General features: G+C 42.2%; 1 protein-coding gene across 5 annotated transcripts in view; it reads left to right on the top strand.

Moving 5' to 3' along the window:
• The window catches only part of hdx (highly divergent homeobox), a 62,730-nt gene extending 44,718 nt beyond the window's left edge, over nucleotides 1-18,012 (top strand). The window contains exons 2-11 of one of the 5 annotated variants that reach the window (XM_082956123.1): nucleotides 415-670; nucleotides 3,403-3,549; nucleotides 8,981-10,156; nucleotides 10,732-10,785; nucleotides 10,896-11,042; nucleotides 14,581-14,779; nucleotides 14,868-14,947; nucleotides 17,068-17,166; nucleotides 17,267-17,389; nucleotides 17,600-18,012. In XM_082956123.1, the coding sequence (XP_082812249.1) occupies nucleotides 602-670; nucleotides 3,403-3,549; nucleotides 8,981-10,156; nucleotides 10,732-10,785; nucleotides 10,896-11,042; nucleotides 14,581-14,779; nucleotides 14,868-14,947; nucleotides 17,068-17,166; nucleotides 17,267-17,389; nucleotides 17,600-17,860 (2,355 nt within the window). In that variant the 5' untranslated portion in view covers nucleotides 415-601 and the 3' untranslated portion in view covers nucleotides 17,861-18,012. Of the gene's footprint in view, nucleotides 1-414; nucleotides 671-3,402; nucleotides 3,573-8,980; nucleotides 10,193-10,731; nucleotides 10,786-10,895; nucleotides 11,043-14,580; nucleotides 14,780-14,867; nucleotides 14,948-17,067; nucleotides 17,167-17,266; nucleotides 17,449-17,599 lie in introns of those variants that run through there. The other 4 variants (XM_082956122.1, XM_014213346.3, XM_082956124.1 and 1 more) reach the window with 4 other exon arrangements.
• Nucleotides 18,013-20,514: the final 2,502 nt, after the last annotated feature.

The following is a 20,514-nucleotide window of genomic DNA, read 5'->3' as shown; positions in this document are numbered from 1 at the left end:
CCAATGAATTATAGTGGTGAGCAAACATTCTTTAACTGCAGGTGGCAGTAAATCGCCAACCTTGGCTTTATACCTATTCAAACAACATACTCTAGGTGGCAGTATGCACCCTTTCAGTTTGTTTACCAAGTCATAGAAGTAGTAGAAGCAGAAAATGTACCACTTCAAAATGGAGATGGCCTTAATGGTGCTGCCCATGCCCACACAGACACCATAATGGGACAGATAAAAGAGGAGTCCTCTATCATTCTCTGATTGAAACACACCACCATAGAAGAAGATGTTATAAAAATATGACAACTCTAAATATAAACATATAAAGCAGTCTAAGATGGAAAAGCTGAACAGAGATGTTCTGGTTAATAAAGTTTCCATTGATTCCACTCTAACTGATGACACTCTCGTGTCTTGTAGAACCTCAGAGAGACAAAGACGCCGCACCATGTCTCAGCCCCTGCAGCCCAGGAGACTGAGCTAGCATGACCAGTACTGCAGCCAGACCACCATAACCCCCTGACAGACGGACGGACAGAGGGTATCTGCTGTCTGGCCCTGCTGCCTAGACCTCACCCCGGCCTGGCCCTGCTCGTGGTTCTGCTGAATGGCTGATCTGCCCCCCTGCAGTAGCAGCAGTATGGAGGAATGGCAGGAGAAACGAGGCCTGCAGACGGTAAGTAGAGAAACCACTACCAGACCAGCTGGACTCCGCGTTGCCTAATATATCTATTATATACTGTTTGGATACATACAGACTGTGGCTAGAGAAATCAGACCAGCTGGACTATGAGTTAGCCTTTATATTCTAATATACCTATTATATACACACTGAGTGTACAAAACTGCTCCTTCCATGAGACCGACAAGGTGAATCCAGGTGAAAGCTATGATCCCTTTTTGATGTCACTTGTTATTTTCACTTATATCTGTGTAGATGAAGGGGTGGAGACGGGTTAAAGAAGGACTTTTAAGTCTTGAGACAATTGAGACATGGATTGTGTATGTGTGTCATTCAGAGGGGGAATGGACAAGATATTTAAGTGCCTTTGAACTGGGTATGGTAGTAGGTGCCAGTCACATCGGTTTGAGTCAAGAACTGCAACGCTGCTGGGTTTTTCATGCTAAACAGTTTCCCGGGTGTATCAAGAATGGTCCACCACCCAAAGGACATCCAGCCAACTTGACAACTGTGGGTAGGATTGTAGTCAACATGGGCCAGCATCCCTGTGGAATGCTTTCGACACCTTGTAGAGTCCAAACCCAGATGAATTGAGGCTGTTCTGAGTAGAGGTCGACCGATTATGATTTTTCAACGCCGATACCGATTATTGGAGGACCAAAAAAGCCGCTACTGATTAATCGGACGATTTTATTTATTATTTTTATTTGTAATAATGACAATTACAACAATACTGAATGAACACTTATTTTAACTTAATATAATACATAAATAAAATAAATTTAGCCTCAAATAAATAATGAAACATGTTCAATTTGGTTTAAATAATGCAAAAGCAAAGTGTTGGAGAAGAAAGTAAAAGTGCAATATGTGCCATGTAAGAAAGCTAACGTTTAAGTTCCTTGCTCAGAACATGGGAACTTATGAAAGCTGGTGGTTCCTTTTAACATGAGTCTTCAATATTCCCAGGTAAGAAGTTTTAGGTTGTAGTTATTATAGGACTATTTCTCTCTATACGATTTGTATTTCATATACCTTTGACTATTGGATGTTCATATAGGCACTTTAGTATTGCCAGTGTAACAGTATAGCTTCCGTCCCTCTCCTCGCTCCTACCTGGGCTCGAACCAGGAACACATTGACAACAGCCACCCTCGAAGCAGCGTTACCCATGTAGAGGAAGTGGAACAACTACTCCAAGTCTCAGAGCGAGTGACGTTTGAAACGCTATTAGCGCGCACCCGCTAACTAGCTAGCCATTTCACATCGGTTACACCAGCCTAATCTTGGGAGTTGACAGGCTTGAAGTCATAAACAGTGCAATGCATTGCGAAGAACTGCTGGCAAAACACACTAAAGTGCTGTTTGAATGAATGCTTACGAGCCTGCTGGTGCCTACCATCGCTCAGTCAGACTGCTCTATCAAATCATAGACTTAATTATAATATAATAAACACACAGAAATTCGAGCCTTAGGTCATTAATATGGTCGAATCCGGAAACTATCATCTCGAAAACAAAATGTTTTTTTCTTTCAGTGAAATACGGAACCGTTCCGTATTTTATCTAACGGGTGGCATCCCTAAGTCTAAATATTCCTGTTACATTGCACAACCTTCAATGGTATGTCATAATTAGGTAAAAGTCTGGCAAATTAGTTCGCAACGAGCCAGGCAATGAACGCAAGAGCAGTGACACAATTTCATGTTAGCAGGCAATATTAACTAAATATGCAGGTTTAAAAATATATACTTGTGTATTGATTTTAAAGAAAGGCATTGATGTTTATGGTTAGGTACATTGGTGCAACGTCAGTGCTTTTTTTCGCAAATGCGCTTGTTAAATCATCACCCGTTTGTCGAAGTAGGCTGTGATTCGATGAGAAATTAACAGGCACCGCATGGATTATATGCAACGCAGGACACGTTAGATAAACTAGTGATTATGTTAAGATTGATAGTTTTTTATAAGATAAGTTTAATGCTAGCTAGCAACTTACCTTGGCTTCTTGCTGCCCTCGCGTAACAGGTAGTCAGCCTGCCATGCAGGCTCCTCGTGGAGTGCAATGTAAGGCAGGTGGTTAGAGCGTTGGACTAGTAACCAGAAGGTTGCAAAAACAAATCCCCGAATCCACCCTGAACAAGGCAGTTAACCCCGTTCCTAGGCCATCATTGAAAATAAGAATGTGTTCTTAATCTGACTTTCCTAGTTAAATAAAGGTGTAAAAATCGGTGGCCAAAAATACCGATTACCGATTGTTATGAAAACTTCAAATCGGCCATTCCGAATAATCGGTCGACCTCTAGTTCTGAGGGCAAACGGTGTGTGTCTCAATATTAGGAAGGTGTTCTATGTCTCAAGGCTTAAAAATCCTTCTTTAACCTGTCTCCTCTCCTACACTGATTTAAAGTGGATTTAAGAAGTGACATCAATAAGGGATCATAGCTTTCACCTGGTCAGTCTATGTCAATGTTTTGTCCACAGTGTATATAGGTCTACATACAGACTGAGTATAGACTACATGCATGTTTTGTACATGGTTTATATAGGTCTACATACAGACTGGGTATAGACTAGAAGCATGTTTTGTCCACTGTTTATATAGGTCTACATACAGACTGGGTATAGACTAGAAGCACGTTTGTGATTGAAGGGAAGAGCTAGTGAACTCAATGTTGTCTTGTTTTTATTGGCTAGTTTATTGACCAATGCCGTGTCTCCGTCAGATGAACCTGCGGTCTGTGTTCACACTGGAGCAGCAGCGAGTCCTGGAGAGCTACTATGACAACGGGATGACCAATCAGAGCAAGAGCTGCTTCCAGCTGATCCTTCAGTGTGCTCAGGAGACCAAGCTGGACTTCAGTGTGGTGCGGGTATGTAGGGACATAGAAAATCGGTAAATGTTTTGCCTGGTCATGTTGTTTTTTTTTTTCTCCCAAATTCCGTTTACTCCAGTTTTTTCAGGTTTTTGCTCTCAATCACACTTAGAACATCCAATGTAGTTGTTTTTCTATCATTTTCTAAGTCCACAACCATGCTTAAACCACTTCGAGTCCACTTTTTTTCTGTGTTCTCTGCATCGTGGATTTTATAGGGCCCTAGGTACGATCTATTCTCTATATCTACACTCTATCTATACATTCAGCATGATGCAGGTACGATCTATTCTCTATATCTATACACTCCTATTATTATTTATCCGTCAGCTGTTATCCTCTAATGCAGGGTATTTATCCGTCAGCTGTTATCCCCTAATGCATGGTATTTATCCATCAGCTGTTATCCTCTAGTGCAGGTTTCCCACACCTTTTTCAGCCCAAAACCCAATTTTGATATCTGAAAAATCTTGCGAAACCAACCATGTAAAACATTTTTTACAGCCAATTGGACTATGGCAGTCAATATAAAAACATTCTAACAGTAACACACTAGCTGAGACACATAGTTAACACTACTACTACTACAACATCACCCAGGTCTGCAGAGACAGACAGAAACATAGTTAACACTACTACAACATCACCCAGGTCTGCAGAGACAGACAGAAACATAGTTAACACTACTACAACATCACCCAGGTCTGCAGAGACAGACAGAAACATAGTTAACACTACTACTACTACAACACCACCCAGGTCTGCAGAGACAGACAGAAACATAGTTAACACTATTACAACATCACCCAGGTCTGCAGAGACAGACAGAAACATAGTTAACACTACTACAACATCACCCAGGTCTGCAGAGACAGACAGAAACATAGTTAACACTACTACTACTACAACACCACCCAGGTCTGCAGAGACAGACAGAAACATAGTTAACACTACTACAACATCACCCAGGTCTGCAGAGACAGACAGAAACATAGTTAACACTACTACAACATCACCCAGGTCTGCAGAGACAGACAAACATAGTTAACACTACTACTACAACTAACATCAAATCAAACTTTATTTGTCATATTCGCTGAATACATCAGGTGTAGACCTTACCGTGAAATGCTGAATACATCAGGTGTAGACCTTACCGTGAAATGCTTACTTAGCCCTTAACCTGTTGGGGCTAGGGGGCAGTATTTGCACGGCCGGATAAAAAATGTACCCGATTTAAACTGGTTACTACTCTTGCTAAGAAACGAGAATATGCATATAATTAGTAGATTTGGATAGAAAACACTCAAAAGTTTCTAAAACTGTTTGAATGGTGTCTGTGAGTATAACAGAACTCATATGGCAGGCCAAAACCTGAGAAGATTCTATACAGGAAGTGCCCTGTCTGACAATTTGTTCTCCTTCTGCGGCATCTCTATCAAAAATACAGCATCTCTGCTGTAACGTGACATTTTCTAAGGCTCTCAAAGGCGCCAGAAAGTGGAATGATGTCTCTCCAGTCTCTGGGCGAAAAACAGCAGGAGATTTTGTGAGTGGTCAGACTGAGAACAGTGACACTGGAGATGCGCGTTCATGTGAATTCTCCATGTTTTTCTTTCTCTCTTTGGATGAATACAACGTCGCCCGGTTGGAATATTATCGCTATTTTACGAGAAAAATCGCATAAAAATGTATTTTAAACAGCGTTTGACATGCTTCGAAGTACGGTAATGGAATATTTTGAATTTTTTTGTCACGAAATGCACTTGCGCGTCACCCTTCGGATACTGACCTGAACGCACGAACAAAACGGAGGTATTTAGATATAACTATGGATTATTTCGAACCAAAACAACATTTGTTGTTGAAGTAGAAGTCCTGGGAGTGCATTCTGACGAAGAACAGCAAAGGTAATCCAATTTTGGGTGTCTAAATAGCTAGCCGTGATGGCTGGGCTATCTACTCAGAATATTGCAAAATGTGCTTTCGCCGAAAAGCTATTTTAAAATCTGACACCGCGTTTGCATAAAGGAGTTCTTTATCTATAATTCTTAAAATAATTTATGTAGTTTGTGAACGTTAATCGTGAGTAATTAAGTAAATTCACCGGAAGTTTTCTGTGGGTATGCTAGTTCTGAACATCACATGCTAATGTAAAAAGCTGTTTTTTTATATAAATATGAACTTGATTGAACAAAACATGCATGTATTGTATAACATAATGTCCTAGGAGTGTCATCTGATGAAGATCATCAAAGGTTAGTGCTGGATTTAGCTGTGGTTTTGGTTTTTGTGACATATATGCTTGCTTTGAAAATGGTGGGTGATTATTTTTGGCAGGGTACTCTCCTGACATAATCTAATGTTTTGCTTTCGCTGTAAAGCCTTTTTGATATCAGACAATGTGGTTAGATTAACGAGAGTCTTCTCTTTAAAATGGTGTAAAATAGTCATATGTTTGAGAAATTGAAGTTATAGCATTTTTGAGGTATTTCTATTTCGCAAGCGTCCCACCTTGCCCAGGGAGGTTAACCAACAATGCAGTTCAAGAAATAGTTAACCTCTATGGGCTAAAATTGAAGTTTTTGCATTTTTGAGGTATTTGAATATCGCGCCACGGGATTACAGCCAGTGTAATCCCGTGGCGCGATATTCAAATACCTCAAAAATGCAAAAACTTCAATTTTTCAAACATATGACTATTTTACACCATTTTAAAGACAAGACTCTCGTTAATCTAACCACACTGTCCGATTTCAAAAAGGCTTTACAACGAAAGCAAAACATTAGATTATGTCAGCAGAGTACCCAGCCAGAAATAATCAGACACCCATTTTTCAAGCTAGCATATAATGTCACATAAACCCAAACCACAGCTAAATGCAGCACTAACCTTTGATGATCTTCATCAGATGACAACCCTAGGACATTATGTTATACAATACATGCATGTTTTGTTCAATCAAGTTCATATTTATATCAAAAAACAGCTTTTTACATTAGCATGTGACTAGCATTCCCACCGAACACTGCCGGTGAATTTACTAAATTACTCACGATAAACGTTCACAAAAAACATAACAATTATTTTAAGAATTATAGATACAGAACTCCTTTATGCACTCGATATGTCCGATTTTAAAATAGCTTTTCGGTGAAAGCACATTTTGCAATATTCTCAGTAGATAGCCCGGCATCACAGGGCTAGCTATTTAGACACCCAGCAAGTTTAGCACTCACCAAAGTCAGATTTACTATAAGAAAAATGTTATTACCTTTGCTGTTCTTCGTCAGAATGCACTCCCAGGACTTCTACTTCAATAACAAATGTTGGTTTGGTCCCAAATAATCCATAGTTATATCCAAATGGCGGCATTTTGTTCGTGCGTTCAAGACACTATCCGAAAGGGTAAATAAGGGTGACGAGCATGGCGCAATTCGTGACAAAACATTTCTAAATATTCCATTACCGTACTTCGAAGCATGTCAACCGCTGTTTAAAATCAATTTTTATGCCATTTTTCTCATAAAAAAGCGATAATATTCCGACCGGGAATCTGCGTTTAGGTAAACAGACGAAAGAAAAGTAAGCACAGGGTCGACTCGGGCACTAAGCCCACTCGGGCACTAAGCCCATAGGACTCTGATCGGCCACTTGCCAAAAGCGATAATGTGTTTCAGCCAGAGGCTGCCTCGATATCGTTCAGCTTTTTCCCGGGCTCTGAGAGCCTATGGGAGCCGTAGGAAGTGTCACGTTATAGCAAAGATCCTCAGTCTTCAATAAAAAGAGCCAAGATGAAACACAACTTGTCAGACAGGCCACTTCCTGCATGAAATCTTCTCAGGTTTTGGCCTGCCATATGAGTTCTGTTATACTCACAGACACCATTCAAACAGTTTTAGAAACTTTATGGTGTTTTCTATCCAAAGCCAATAATTATATGCATATTCTAGTTACTGGGCAGGAGTAGTAACCGGATTAAATCGGGTACGTTTTTTATCCGGCCGTGTCAATACTGCCCCCTAGCCCTAACAGGTTAACACTACTACAACATCACCCAGATCTGGAGAGAGACACATAGTGAACACTACTACATCACCCAGGTCTGGAGAGAGACAGACAGACACATAGTTAACGACACTACTACTACAACAACATCACCCAGGTCTGGAGACAGACACATAGTTAATGAGAGACAGACACATTGTTAACGACACTACTACTACTACAGCATCACCCAGGTCTGGAGAGAGACACATAGTTAACACTACTACAACATCACCCAGGTCTGGAGAGAGACACATAGTTAACACTACTACAACATCACCCAGGTCTGGAGAGAGACACATAGTTAACACCACTACAACATCACCCAGGTCTGGAGAGAGACACATAGTTAACACTACTACAGCATCACCCAGGTCTGGAGAGAGACACATAGTTAACACTACAACAACATCACCCAGGTCTGGAGAGTCAGACAGACAGACAGACAGACAGACGCATAGTTAACGACACTGCTAACACTTTTTTGGTTACTACATGATTCCATATGTGTTATTTCATAGTTTTGATTTCTTCACTATTATTCTACAATGTAGAAAATAGTAAAAATAAAGAAAAACCCTGGAATGAGTAGGTGTGTCCAAACTTTTGACAGGTACTTTATATATATATATATATATATATTTTTTTTTTAAAATTTTGGGGGAAATTCTCCCACGACCCAATTTTCATATCAGGTGACCCCTAATTTGGTAACCGCAACTCGAGTAGCTATGTTATTAATAATCAGAGTCGTGCTGTCTCTCCAGACCTGGTTGATGTTGTTGTAGTAGTAGTTAACTATGTGTCTGTCTGGGTTAGGGTTACTGTTGTAGTGGTGTTAACTATGTGTCTGTCTGGGTTAGGGTTACTGTAGTAGTAGTTAACTATGTGTCTGTCTGGGTTAGGGTTACTGTAGTAGTAGTTAACTATGTGTCTGTCTGGGTTAGGGTTACTGTTGTAGTAATAGTGGTGTTAACTATGTGTCTGTCTGGGTTAGGGTTACTGTAGTAGTAGTAGTAGTGGTGTTAACTATGTGTCTGTCTGGGTTAGGGTTACTGTAGTAGTAGTAGTAAACTATGTGTCTGTCTGGGTTAGGGTTACTGTTGTAGTAGTAGTTAACCATGTGTCTGTCTGGGTTAGGGTTACTGTTGTAGTAATAGTTAACTATGTGTCTGTCTGGGTTAGGGTTACTGTAGTAGTAATAGTTAACTATGTGTCTGTCTGGGTTAGGGTTACTGTTGTAGTAATAGTGGTGTTAACTATGTGTCTGTCTGGGTTAGGGTTACTGTAGTAGTGGTGTTAACTATGTCTGTCTGTCTCTCCAGACCTGGGTGATGTTGTAGCAGTGGTAGTGTTAACTATGTCTCTGTCTCTCTCCAGACCTGGGTGGGGAACAAGAGACGGAAGCTGGCCTCGAGGAATGACCAGAATGCGGGCGTATCCCACTCCTTATCCTTATCGAATCACAGCATGGTTGGGGGAGTTCTGTCCAATCACGGCGTGGCTGGGGTAGCTCTGTCCAATCACACGCTAGCAGGCGGGGCTTTAGTTGCGGGCGCCATGCTGACAGCGGAGATGGCGGCGGCTCGGAACATCCAGAGAGGCTCCTCCCATCTCCTCCCTTCCTCCTCCTCCTCTTCTTCCTCCTCTCCGCTTAGCTCTGTCAACAACAACAATGATGTCATCCTGACTGGGATTTACTCTCTAGGCTCTGCCTCTAGTTCCCGGCCCACTGTTAAGCCCCTCCCTTCTGACTCTGAGCTGCCTGCACATGTCCATCAAACTCTGCTTAACCAATCACAACACAGGAGGAACAGTTCTGTCTCCTCCCCTCTCCAGCTCCACTCCAGATTAGGTACCTTGCCACTTCCTCGCTATAAAACCCCCTCCCTCTCCTCTTCCCCCTCCCTCTCCTCACCCCCCTCCTCCTCACCCCCCGGCCCCCCCATCAACAGCCTGTCCAAGAGGGTGGGTTTCCCCACAAGTGGGGCCAGGGCCGGGGAGGCAGCAGGAGGGGCTGGGGTAGGAGGGGGGGTCCCTCGTAGCTGGGCTAGACAGTATGGTTCTCTCCAGTCTGGCCCCTGGCCCTCTCCATCCCAGCCCCAGCCCAGGCCTCGCTCCAACCACCAGACTCTCCCACCTCATCTCCCCAGGCCCCGTCCCTCCCCCCCTCCTCACCCCATCCCTCCCCCTTCAGACCACTCCCCCCGCATTCATCAGGTTTTCAGCCTATCAGAGAGGGGGGAAGGGGAGGAAATAGGACAAGGACAGCCTTCTGATAGGAGCAGGCTGGAGAAACACAGACAGACTCCCCACCCCTCGGACGCTATTGGTTGCCTCTCTATTGCCATGGAGACGGGTGATGAAGAGGATGAGTGGCGGAGGGAGGAAGAGTTATCCAACATGGCTGCCACGGCCCATGGGGACCTCCAGAGAGGCCAGGGGGTGAGGGACAGCCCCAGCAGGGGAGAGGGATCTGGGGAGAGAATCCTCCCATCCCCCTCCCTGGTCCTGAGCAGCTCCAGGCCTGGTCCATACCCTCGGGACAGCTACCCAGTTAGTACAACACTACAGACCTCTGCTAGTATACAGGTAGGGGTTAATACTACTACTACTACTACCCAGTTACTACAACACTACAGACCTCCCCTAGTATACAGGTAGGAGTTAATGCTACTACTACTACTACTACTACTACTACTACTACCCAGTTACTACAACACTACAGATCTCAGCTATTGTAGGACCCAGCATACAGGTAGGGGTTAATACTACTACTAATTCTACCCAGTTACTACAACACTACAGATCTCACCTATTGTAGGACCCAGCATACAGGTAGGGGATAGGAATAACTTTACTGAAACAGTTTACTACTGTTCTGTACATGCAGTCCTCTGCTGTTATCTGTCTAGGTTCCAGTCAGCCTTTCAGCTCCATTGCTCATCAGTAACTCTCCTCCTCTCTTCTCCTCTTTCCTCTTCTCGTCCCCTCCTCCTCTTTCCTCTTCTCGTCTCCTCCCCTCTCCTCCTTCCTCCTCTCTTTTCCTCTTCTCATCTCTTCTCATCTTTCCTCTTCTCGTCTCCTCCCCTCTCCTCCTTCCTCCTCTCGTCTTCTCCTCCCCTGTCTAGGTTCCAGTCAGTCCCTCTGCTCCGTGGCTCATCAGTAACTCCAGGAAGAGAACTGTAAGTCTTCATCTAGCAGTCTTTTGGAGATTAGAGCACTGTCACCATCAGACCATCTATACTGTTCCATTATCTTTCATGTGTCTATAATGTATAGTGTGTGTGTGTAGCTACAGGACAGGACCCAGTTCAGTGATGTGGACCTGAGCCAGTTGAAGCGGTACTGGGACCGAGGGATGACCAGTCTGGGTTCTGTCTGCAGAGAGAAGATCAACGCAGCAGCCAATCAGCTCAACGTAGACACTGAGATAGTCAAGGTAGCAACCAATCAGAGGCTTCCTCTCATCTGTATCAGCCAATCACACACTCCCTCAATATTAACAGTAGTTGTGTTTGATTGACAGACGTGGATCTTAACAGTATATTATATGTTGTGATGAGTTTGATGTAGAGGCGAAAGAAACGCACACCTATATAGGCGAGGTGCTGGCTAGCGGAGTGGAACACTTAGAATAATTAAGGAGAGTCGCACACTCTAGGAGCTCAGATGCAAAAATATTTATGTCCAACGTTGACAGACGGGGGTGACCTCGACAATTTATTGTTAAAACGAGAGGCTGCCTGGATCTTTAATTTAAAGACCCTTGCTCCCTTCGGTCTCAACGTAGACTTTGATCTGAAGCCATTCTTGTGATTATTGTGATTTTGCTGTTGTAAATGTTTATAGGCTTATGTAGCCAAATTGTATCTATGATCATACGCTATCCATTAGTTTTTTTGTATGCTATTTTAATATATGAGAATTAACCAATGATATCAGGCCACACCCGGCCATGATTACAGACACCTGTGTGTGTCTTTTGACACTATATAAATGAGTCATCCCGCAGTGTTTGTCATTATACCCTGATGAAGCGTTGGACATACAGTTGAAGTCGGAAGTTTACATCCACTTAGGTTGGATTCATTAAAACTCGTTTTTCAACCACTCCACAAATTTCTTGTTAACAAACTATAGTTTTGGCAAGTTGGTTAGGACATCTACTTTGTGCATGACACAAGTAATTTTTCCAAAAATTGTTTACAGACAGATTTCACTTATAGTTCACATGTATCACAATTCCAGTGGGTCAGAAGTTTACATACACTAAGTTGATTGTGCCTTTAAACAGCTTGGAAAATTCCAGAAAATGATGTCATGGCTTTAGAAGCTTCTGATAGGCTAATTGACATCATTTGAGTCAATTGGAGGTGTACCTGTGGATGTATTTCAAAGCCTACCTTCAAACTCAGTGCCTCTTTTCTTGACATCATGGGAAAATCTAAAGAAATCAGCCAAGACCTCAGAAAAAAAATTGTAGACCTACACAAGTCTGGTTCGTCCTTGGGAGCAATTTCCAAACGTTTGAAGGTACCACGTTCATCTGTACAAACAATAGTACGCAAGTATAAACACCATGCGACCACGCAGCCGTCATACCGCTCAGGAAGGAGACGCGTTCTGTCTCTTAGAGATGAACGTACTTTGGTGTGAAAAGTGCAAATCAATCCCAGAACAACGGCAAAAGACCTTGTTATGATACTGGAGGAAACAGGTACAAAAGTATCTATATCCACAGTAAAACGAGTGCTATATATCGACATAACCTGAAAGGCCGCTCAGCAAGGAAGAAGCCATTGATCCAAAACCGCCATAAAAAAGCCAGACTACGGTTTGCAACTGCACATGGGGACAAAGATCGTACTTTTTGGAGAAATGTCCTCTGGTCTGATGAAACAAAAATAGAATTGTTTGGCAATAATGACCATCGCTATTTTTGGAGGAAAAAGGGGGAGGCTTGCAAGCCAAAGAACACCATCCTAACCGTGAAGCACGGGGGGGCAGCATCATGTTGTGGGGGTGCTTTGCTGCAGGAGGGACTGGTGCACTTCACAAAATAGATGGCATCATGAGGAAAGAAGATTTAAGTGGATATATTGAAGCAACATCTCAAGACATCAGTCAGGAAGTTAAAGCTTGGTCTCAAACGGGTCTTCCAAATGGACAATGACCCCAAGCATTCTTTCAAAGTTGTGGCAAAATGGCTTAAGGACAACAAAGTCAAGGTATTGGAGTGGCCATCACAAAGCCCTGACCTCAATCCTATAGAAGATTTGTGGGCAGAACTGAAAAAGTGTGTGCCAGCATTGAGGCCTACAAACCTGACTCAGTTACACCAGCTCTGTCAGGAGGAATGGGCCAAAATTCACCCAATTTATTGTGGGAAGCTTGTGGAAGGCTACCCGAAACGTTTGACCCAAGTTAAACAATTTAAAGGCAATGCTACTAAATACTAATTGAGTGTTCAGTCCTGGCCAAAAGTTTTGAGAATGACGCAAATATTAATTTCCACAAAGTTTGCTGCTTCAGTGTCTTTAGATATTTTTGTCAGATGTTACTATGGAATACCGAAGTATAATTACAAGCATTTCATAAGTGTCAAAGGCTTTTATTGACAATTACATGAAGTTGATGCAAAGAGTCAATATTTGCACTGTTGACCCTTCTTTTTCAAGACCTCTGCAATCCGCCCTGGCATGCTGTCAATTAACTTCTGGGCCACATCCTGACTGATGGCAGCCCATTCTTGCATAATCAATGCTTGGGAGTTTGTCAGAATTTGTAGGTTTTTGTTTGTCCACCGGCCTCTTGAGGATTTGACCACAAGTTCTCAATGGGATTAAGGTCTGGGGGGTTTCCTGGCCATGGACCCAAAACATCAATGTTTTGTTCCCCGAGCCACTTAGTTATCACTTTTGCCTTATGGCAAGGTGCTCCATCATGCTGGAAAAAGCATTTTCGCCACCAAACTTCCTGGATGGTTGGGAGAAGTTGTTCTAGGAGGAAGTGTTGGTACCATTCTTTATTCATGGCTGTGTTCTTAGGCAAAATTGTGAGTGAGCCCACTCCCTTGGCTGAGAAGCAAACCCACACATGAATGGTCTCAGGATGCTTTACTGTTGGCATGACACAGGACTGATGGTAGCGCTCACCTTGTCTTCTCCGGACAAGCTTTTTTCCGGGTGCCCCAAACAATCGGAAAGGGGATTCATCAGAGAAAATGACTTTACCCCAGTTCTCAGCAATCCAATCCCTGTACCTTTTGCAGAATATCAGTCTGTCCCTGATGTTTTTCCTGTAGAGAAGTGGCTTCTTTGCTGCCCTTCTTGACACTAGGCCATCCTCCAAAAGTCTACGCCTCACTGTGCGTGCAGATGCACTCACATCTGCCTGTTGCCATTCCTGACCAAGCTCTGTACTGGTGGTGCCCCGATCCCGCAGCTGAATCAACTTTAGGAGACGGTCCTGGCGCTTGCTGGACTTTCTTGGGCGCCCTGAAGACTTCTTCACAACAATTGAACCGCTCTCCTTGAAGTTCTTGATGATCCGATAAATGGTTGATTTAGGTGCAATCTTACTGGCAGCAATATCCTTGCCTGTGAAGCCCTTTTTGTGCAAAGCAATGATGACAGCACGTGTTTCCTTGCAGGTAACCATGGTTGACAGAGGAAGACCAATGATTCCAAGCACCACCCTCATTTTGAAGCTTCCAGTCTGTTATTCAAACTCAATCAGCATGACAGAGTGATCTCCAGCCTTGTCCTCGTCAACACTCACACCTGTGTTAACGAGAGAATCACTGACATGATGTCAGCTGGTCCTTTTGTGGCAGGGCTGAAATGCAGTGGAAATGTTTTTTTGAGATTCAGTTAATTTGCATGGCAAGGAGGGACTTTGCAATTAATTGATTAATTGTTTGACAGACCTGGTTCTTAACAGTATATTATATGTTGTGCTGTGTGTTTGTTTGACAGACGTGGATCGGGAACCGGAGGAGGAAGTACCGTCTGATGGGCATTGAGATCCCGTCCCCTAAAGGTGGGCCGGCCGTGTTCCTGACATCACAGGAAGGGGAGGAGTCTCCCTCTGCGCTGAGTTCCGATGGGGAGGGGCTTGGAACGCCAGAGTTGGGAGACAACCTAAACGATGGAGCATCCTTCTGTCTGTCCGAGGGTGAGACGCGCTCGCGCACACACACACACACACACACACACACCCTCCCCCAGTAGCAGTGTCCAGTGTAACAGTGTTGTTGTTTTAGATGGGACCAGTGATTCGTACCAGAGAGAAGAAGAGAATGGAGTAGAGGACAGCAGCAGCGCTCCCATGGCTCACAACGTGGTACTACAGTTATTACACTAGATACAGTTATTACGCTAGTACACTACAGTTATTACACTAAATACCGTTATTACGCTAGTACACTGCAGTTTTTACACTAGAGAAACTGTTATTACACTAGATGCTAGTATACTAGTTATTACACTAGAGACGCTAGTACACTACACTGTTATTACACTAGATACAGTTATGCTAGTACACTAGTTATTACGCTAGTACACTACAGTTATTACACTAGAGACGCTAGTACACTACACTTATTACACTAGATACACTGTTATTACACTAGTACACTACACTGTTACTGCACTAGATTTACTACACTAGAGGCACTAGTGCACTACACTTATTATGCTAGTACACTACGCAGTTACTACACTTGATACACTACAGTTATTACACTAGTACACTACAGTTATTACACTACAGTTATTACACTAGATACGCTAGTACACTACACTGTTAGTACACTAGATACACTACAGTTATTACACTAGTACACTACAGTTATTACACTAGTACACTACACTGTTACTACACTAGATACGCTAGTACACTACACTGTTACTACACTAGATTTACTACACTAGATACACTACAGTTATTACACTAGATTTACTACACTAGCTACACTAGATACACTACATTGTTACTACACTAGATACGCTAGTACACTACACTGTTACTTCACTAGATACGCTAGTACACTACACTGTTACTACACTAGATAGGCTACACTGTTACTACACTAGTTATAAACTATTACACTAGATACGCTAGTACACTAGTTATTACACTAGTACACTACACTGTTATTACACTAGAGATGCTAGTACAATTCACTGTTATTACGCTAGTACACTACACAGTTATTACACTAGATACGCTAGTACACTATACTGTTAGTACACTAGATACACTACACAGTTATTACACTAGATACACTACACTGTTACTACACTAGATACACTACACTGTTACTACACTAGATACACTACACTGTTACTACACTAGATACGCTAGTACACTACTGTTATTACACTAGATTTACTACACTAGATATGCTAGTACACTACACTGTTATTACACTAGATACGCTAGTACACTACACTGTTATTACACTAGATACACTACACTAGATACGCTAGAACACTACACTGTTACTACACTAGATACGCTAGTTCACTACACTGTTATTACACTAGAGACACTAGTGCACGACACTTATTACACTAGATACGCTAGTACACTACACTGTTATTACACTAGATACACTACACTAGATACGCTAGAACACTACACTGTTACTACACTAGATACGCTAGTTCACTACACTGTTATTACACTAGATGCTAGTACACTACAGTTATTACACTAGAGACACTAGTGCACGACACTGTTATTACACTAGATACGCTAGTACACTACACTGTTATTACACTAGATACACTAGTACAGTACACTGTTATTACACTAGATACGCTAGTACACTACACTGTTATTACACTAGTACACTACAGTTATTACACTAGATACGCTAGTACACTACAGTTATTACACTAGATACGCTAGTACACTACACTGTTACTACACTAGATATAAACTGTTATTACACTAGAGATACACTTATTACACTAGATAAACTGTTATTACGCTAGTACACTTCGCTGTTATTACACTAGATACGATAGTACACTACAGTTATTACACTAGATATGCTAGTACACTACAGTTATTACACTAGATACGCTAGTATACTACACTGTTATTACACTAGATATAAACTGTTATTACACTAGAGATACACTTATTACACTGGTGATACATTACAGTTATTACACTACATACACTAGTACAATACACTGTTATTACACTAGATACGCTTGTACACTACAGTTATTACACTAGAGAAACTTTTATTACACTAGAGATACACTAGTGAGATACACTGTTATCACACTAGTGAGATACACTAATACAGTACACTGTTATTAAACTAGAGATACACTAGCACAGTATATACACATTGTGTTTCCTGACAGATTTAGCCACTGATTGTATAGGGTTGCGTTTCCTGACAGATTTAGCCACTGATTGTATAGGGTTGTGTTTCCTAACAGAAGATAGAGGTGGTTGATGATGATGATGATGATGATGATGGTGGTGTTGAGATGGTCGGATCTGATATGGAAAACATGCAGAACCTCCTGGAGTTTAAGGTGATGGAACACACACGCACACACACACGCACACGCACAGCCATACCATGATGTGTATAGGCCAGTATGCCATGTGTGTGTGTGTGTGTGTGTGTTTCAGCTTGAGGAGGTGCAGTATCTGGAGAGCCAACTAGAGAATCAGAATCAGAGATATTATGAGTTGGAGACCTTCACCAAGAGTCTTCTGACTGCTGTACGGACCAACAACCTGGACAGACAACAGGTACACACACACACAATCTTCTGACCGCTGTACGGACCAACAACCTGGACAGACAACAGGTACACACACACAATCATCTTCTGACTGCTGTACGGACCAACAACCTGGACAGACACACAATCTCACTTATACACACAATAATTTCGAAACAGAATAGTGTGTTTCTGACTGTGTGTGTGTGTGTGTGTGTGTGTGTGTGTGTGTGTGTAGGAGCTCCTAGCCAGTCTACCTCAGCCTGCAGATCAGGACTGGGACATGAGTCCAGAGGGAGGAGCCAACTCCATCTCCCTAACAACACACTCTGCATCCAATCACGAGTCCCCGTTGGCTGAGAGCAACGACGAGACACCGTTGGTCAACCCCAACAAGGACCTCCCATTGGTCACTATAAACGAAGACTGTTCATTGATTGCTGAGCTCAATGAGTCGTCTGTATCAGAGGAACTAGAGACTGAGACCGGACCAGAGTAACTGTACTGACACACACAAACACTCCACACCCTGTGCCTGTGGAAGGATCCTAAACTAACTGCTGGGCTCACAATGCCTTTTATATTACTTATCACTACGCCTTGTCTGGTCTAGTTTCAGACACAACAATAAACAGACTCCATAATAACTGACCTGATGACTCTGTCTGTTGTTACTCTGCCCAGAATGTTTGTTACTGTCTGTTACCATGCAGAATGTCTGTTACAAATCAAATTGTATTTGTCACATGCACCGATTACAACCGGTGTAGAACTTACTGTGAAATGCTTACTTACAACCCTTAACAAACAATGCAGTTCAAGAAATAAAGTTAAGAAAATATTTACCAAAAAATAATAAAAAGTAACACAATAAAATGACAATAACGAGGCTATATACAGGGGGTACAGAGATAATATACAGGGGTACAGGTTAGTCGAGATAATATGTACATGTAGGTAGGGGTAAAGTGACTGCATAGGTAATACACAGCGAGTAGCAGCAGTGTAAAAACAAAGGAATGTCTGTTGACTGTTAACATCCAAAATGTTTGTGACTGTCTGTTACCATCCAGAATGTCTGTTACTCTGTTGGCTGTCTGTTACCATCCCAGAATGTCTGTTGACTGTCTGTTACCATCCAGAATGTCTGTAACTCTGTTGATTGTCTGTTACCTTCCAGAATGTCTGTTACTGTCTGTTTCAGTTATGTGGTGGGAGAGTTCTATAGGAGAGTTATGTGGTGGGAGAGTTATATGGGAGTTTTGTGGTGGGTTCTATAGGATACTTCTATTGGATAATTCTATAGGAGAGTTATATTCATGGGTTGGATTTGGTAGAGTTCTATAGGAGAGTCAATTGGTGGGAGAGTTCTATAGGAGAGTTCTGTCGGAAAGTCCTGTGGTGGTAGAGTTCTATAGGAGACTTCTATTGAATAATTCTGTCAGAGTTATATTCATGGCTTGCATTTGGTAGAGTTCTATAGGAGAGTTACAGTTGAAGTCGGAAGTTTACATACACTTAGGTTGGAGTCATCAAAACTCGTTTTTCAACCACTCCACAAATGTCTTGTTAACACACTATAGTTTTGGCAAGTCGGTTAGGACATCTACTTTGTGCATGACACAAGTAATTTTTCCTAAAATAGTTTACAGACAGATCATTTCACTTATAATTCACATGTATCACAATTCCAGTGGGTCAGAAGTTTACATACACTAAGTTGACTGTGCCTTTAAACAGCTTGGAAAATTCCGGAAAATGATGTCATGGCTTTAGAAGCTTCTGATAGGCTAATTGACATAATTTGAGTCAATTGGAGGTGTACCTGTGGATGTATTTCAAAGCCTACCTTCAAACTCAGTGTCTCTTTTCTTGACATGGGAAAATCAAAAGAAATCAGCCAAGACCTCAGAAAAAAATTGTAGACCTCCACAAGTCTGGTTCATCCTTGGGAGCAATTTCCAAACGTTTGGAGGTACCACGTTCATCTGTACAAACAATACTACGCAAGTATAAACACAATGTGACCACGCAGCCGTCATACCGCTCAGGAAGGAGACGCGTTCTGTCTCTTAGAGATGAACGTACTTTGGTGTGAAAAGTGCAAATCAATCCCAGAACAACGGCAAAAGACCTTGTGATGATGCTGGAGGAAACAGGTACAAAGGTATCTATATCCACAGTAAAACGAGTGCTATATATCTACATAACCTGAAAGGCCGCTCAGCAAGGAAGAAGCCACTACTCCAAAACTGCCATAAAAAAAGACAGATTACTGTTTGCAACTGCACATTGAGACAAAGATCGTACTTTTTGGAGATATGTCCTCTGGTCTGATGTAACAAAAATAGAACTGTTTGGCAATAATGACCGAAGAACACCATCCCAACCGTGAAGCACGGGGGTGGCAGCATCATGTTGTGGGGGTGCTTTGCTGCAGGAGGGACTGGTGCACTTCACAACATAGATGGCATCATGAGGAAAGAAAATTACAGTGAGGAAAAAAAGTATTTGATCCCCTGCTGATTTTGTACATTTGCCCACTGACAAAGAAATTATCAGTCTATTATTTTAATGGTAGGTTTATTTGAACAGTGAGAGACAGACTAACCTGTTGGGGATAGGGGGCAGTATTTGCACGTCCGGATAAAAAACGTACACGATTTAATCTGGTTACTACTCCTGCCCAGTAACTAGAATATGCATATAATTGTTTGATTTGGATAGAAAACACCCTAAAGTTTCTAAAACTGTTTGAATGGTGTCTGTGAGTATAACAGAATTCATATGGCAGGCCAAAACCTGAGAAGATTCCTAACAGGAAGTGCCCTCTCTGACCATTTCTTGGCCTTCTTTGTCATCTCTATCCAAAACAGAGGATCTCTGCTGTAACGTGACACTTTCTAACGCTCCCATAGGCTCTCAGAAGGCGCCAGAACGTTGAATGATGACTCTGCAGTTACTGGCTGAAAAACAGTAGCGCATTTGGTAAGTGGTCGATCTGAGAACAATGAGACGGGCGTGCACGTGAAGAGTCCATTTTCTTCTTTGAGTCTTTGAACGAAAACAACTTCTCCCGGTCGGAATATTATCGCTATTTTACGAGAAAAATCGCATAAAAATTGATTTTAAACAGCGTTTGACATGCTTCGA

This window comes from Salmo salar, chromosome 09 (genome assembly GCF_965601325.2).
Source record: "Salmo salar chromosome 09, fSalSal1, whole genome shotgun sequence".
NCBI classification, from domain to species: domain Eukaryota; kingdom Metazoa; phylum Chordata; class Actinopteri; order Salmoniformes; family Salmonidae; genus Salmo; species Salmo salar.
The sequence above is the reverse complement of the archived record's forward strand: the minus strand, read 5'-3'. Positions and strand labels throughout refer to the sequence as shown.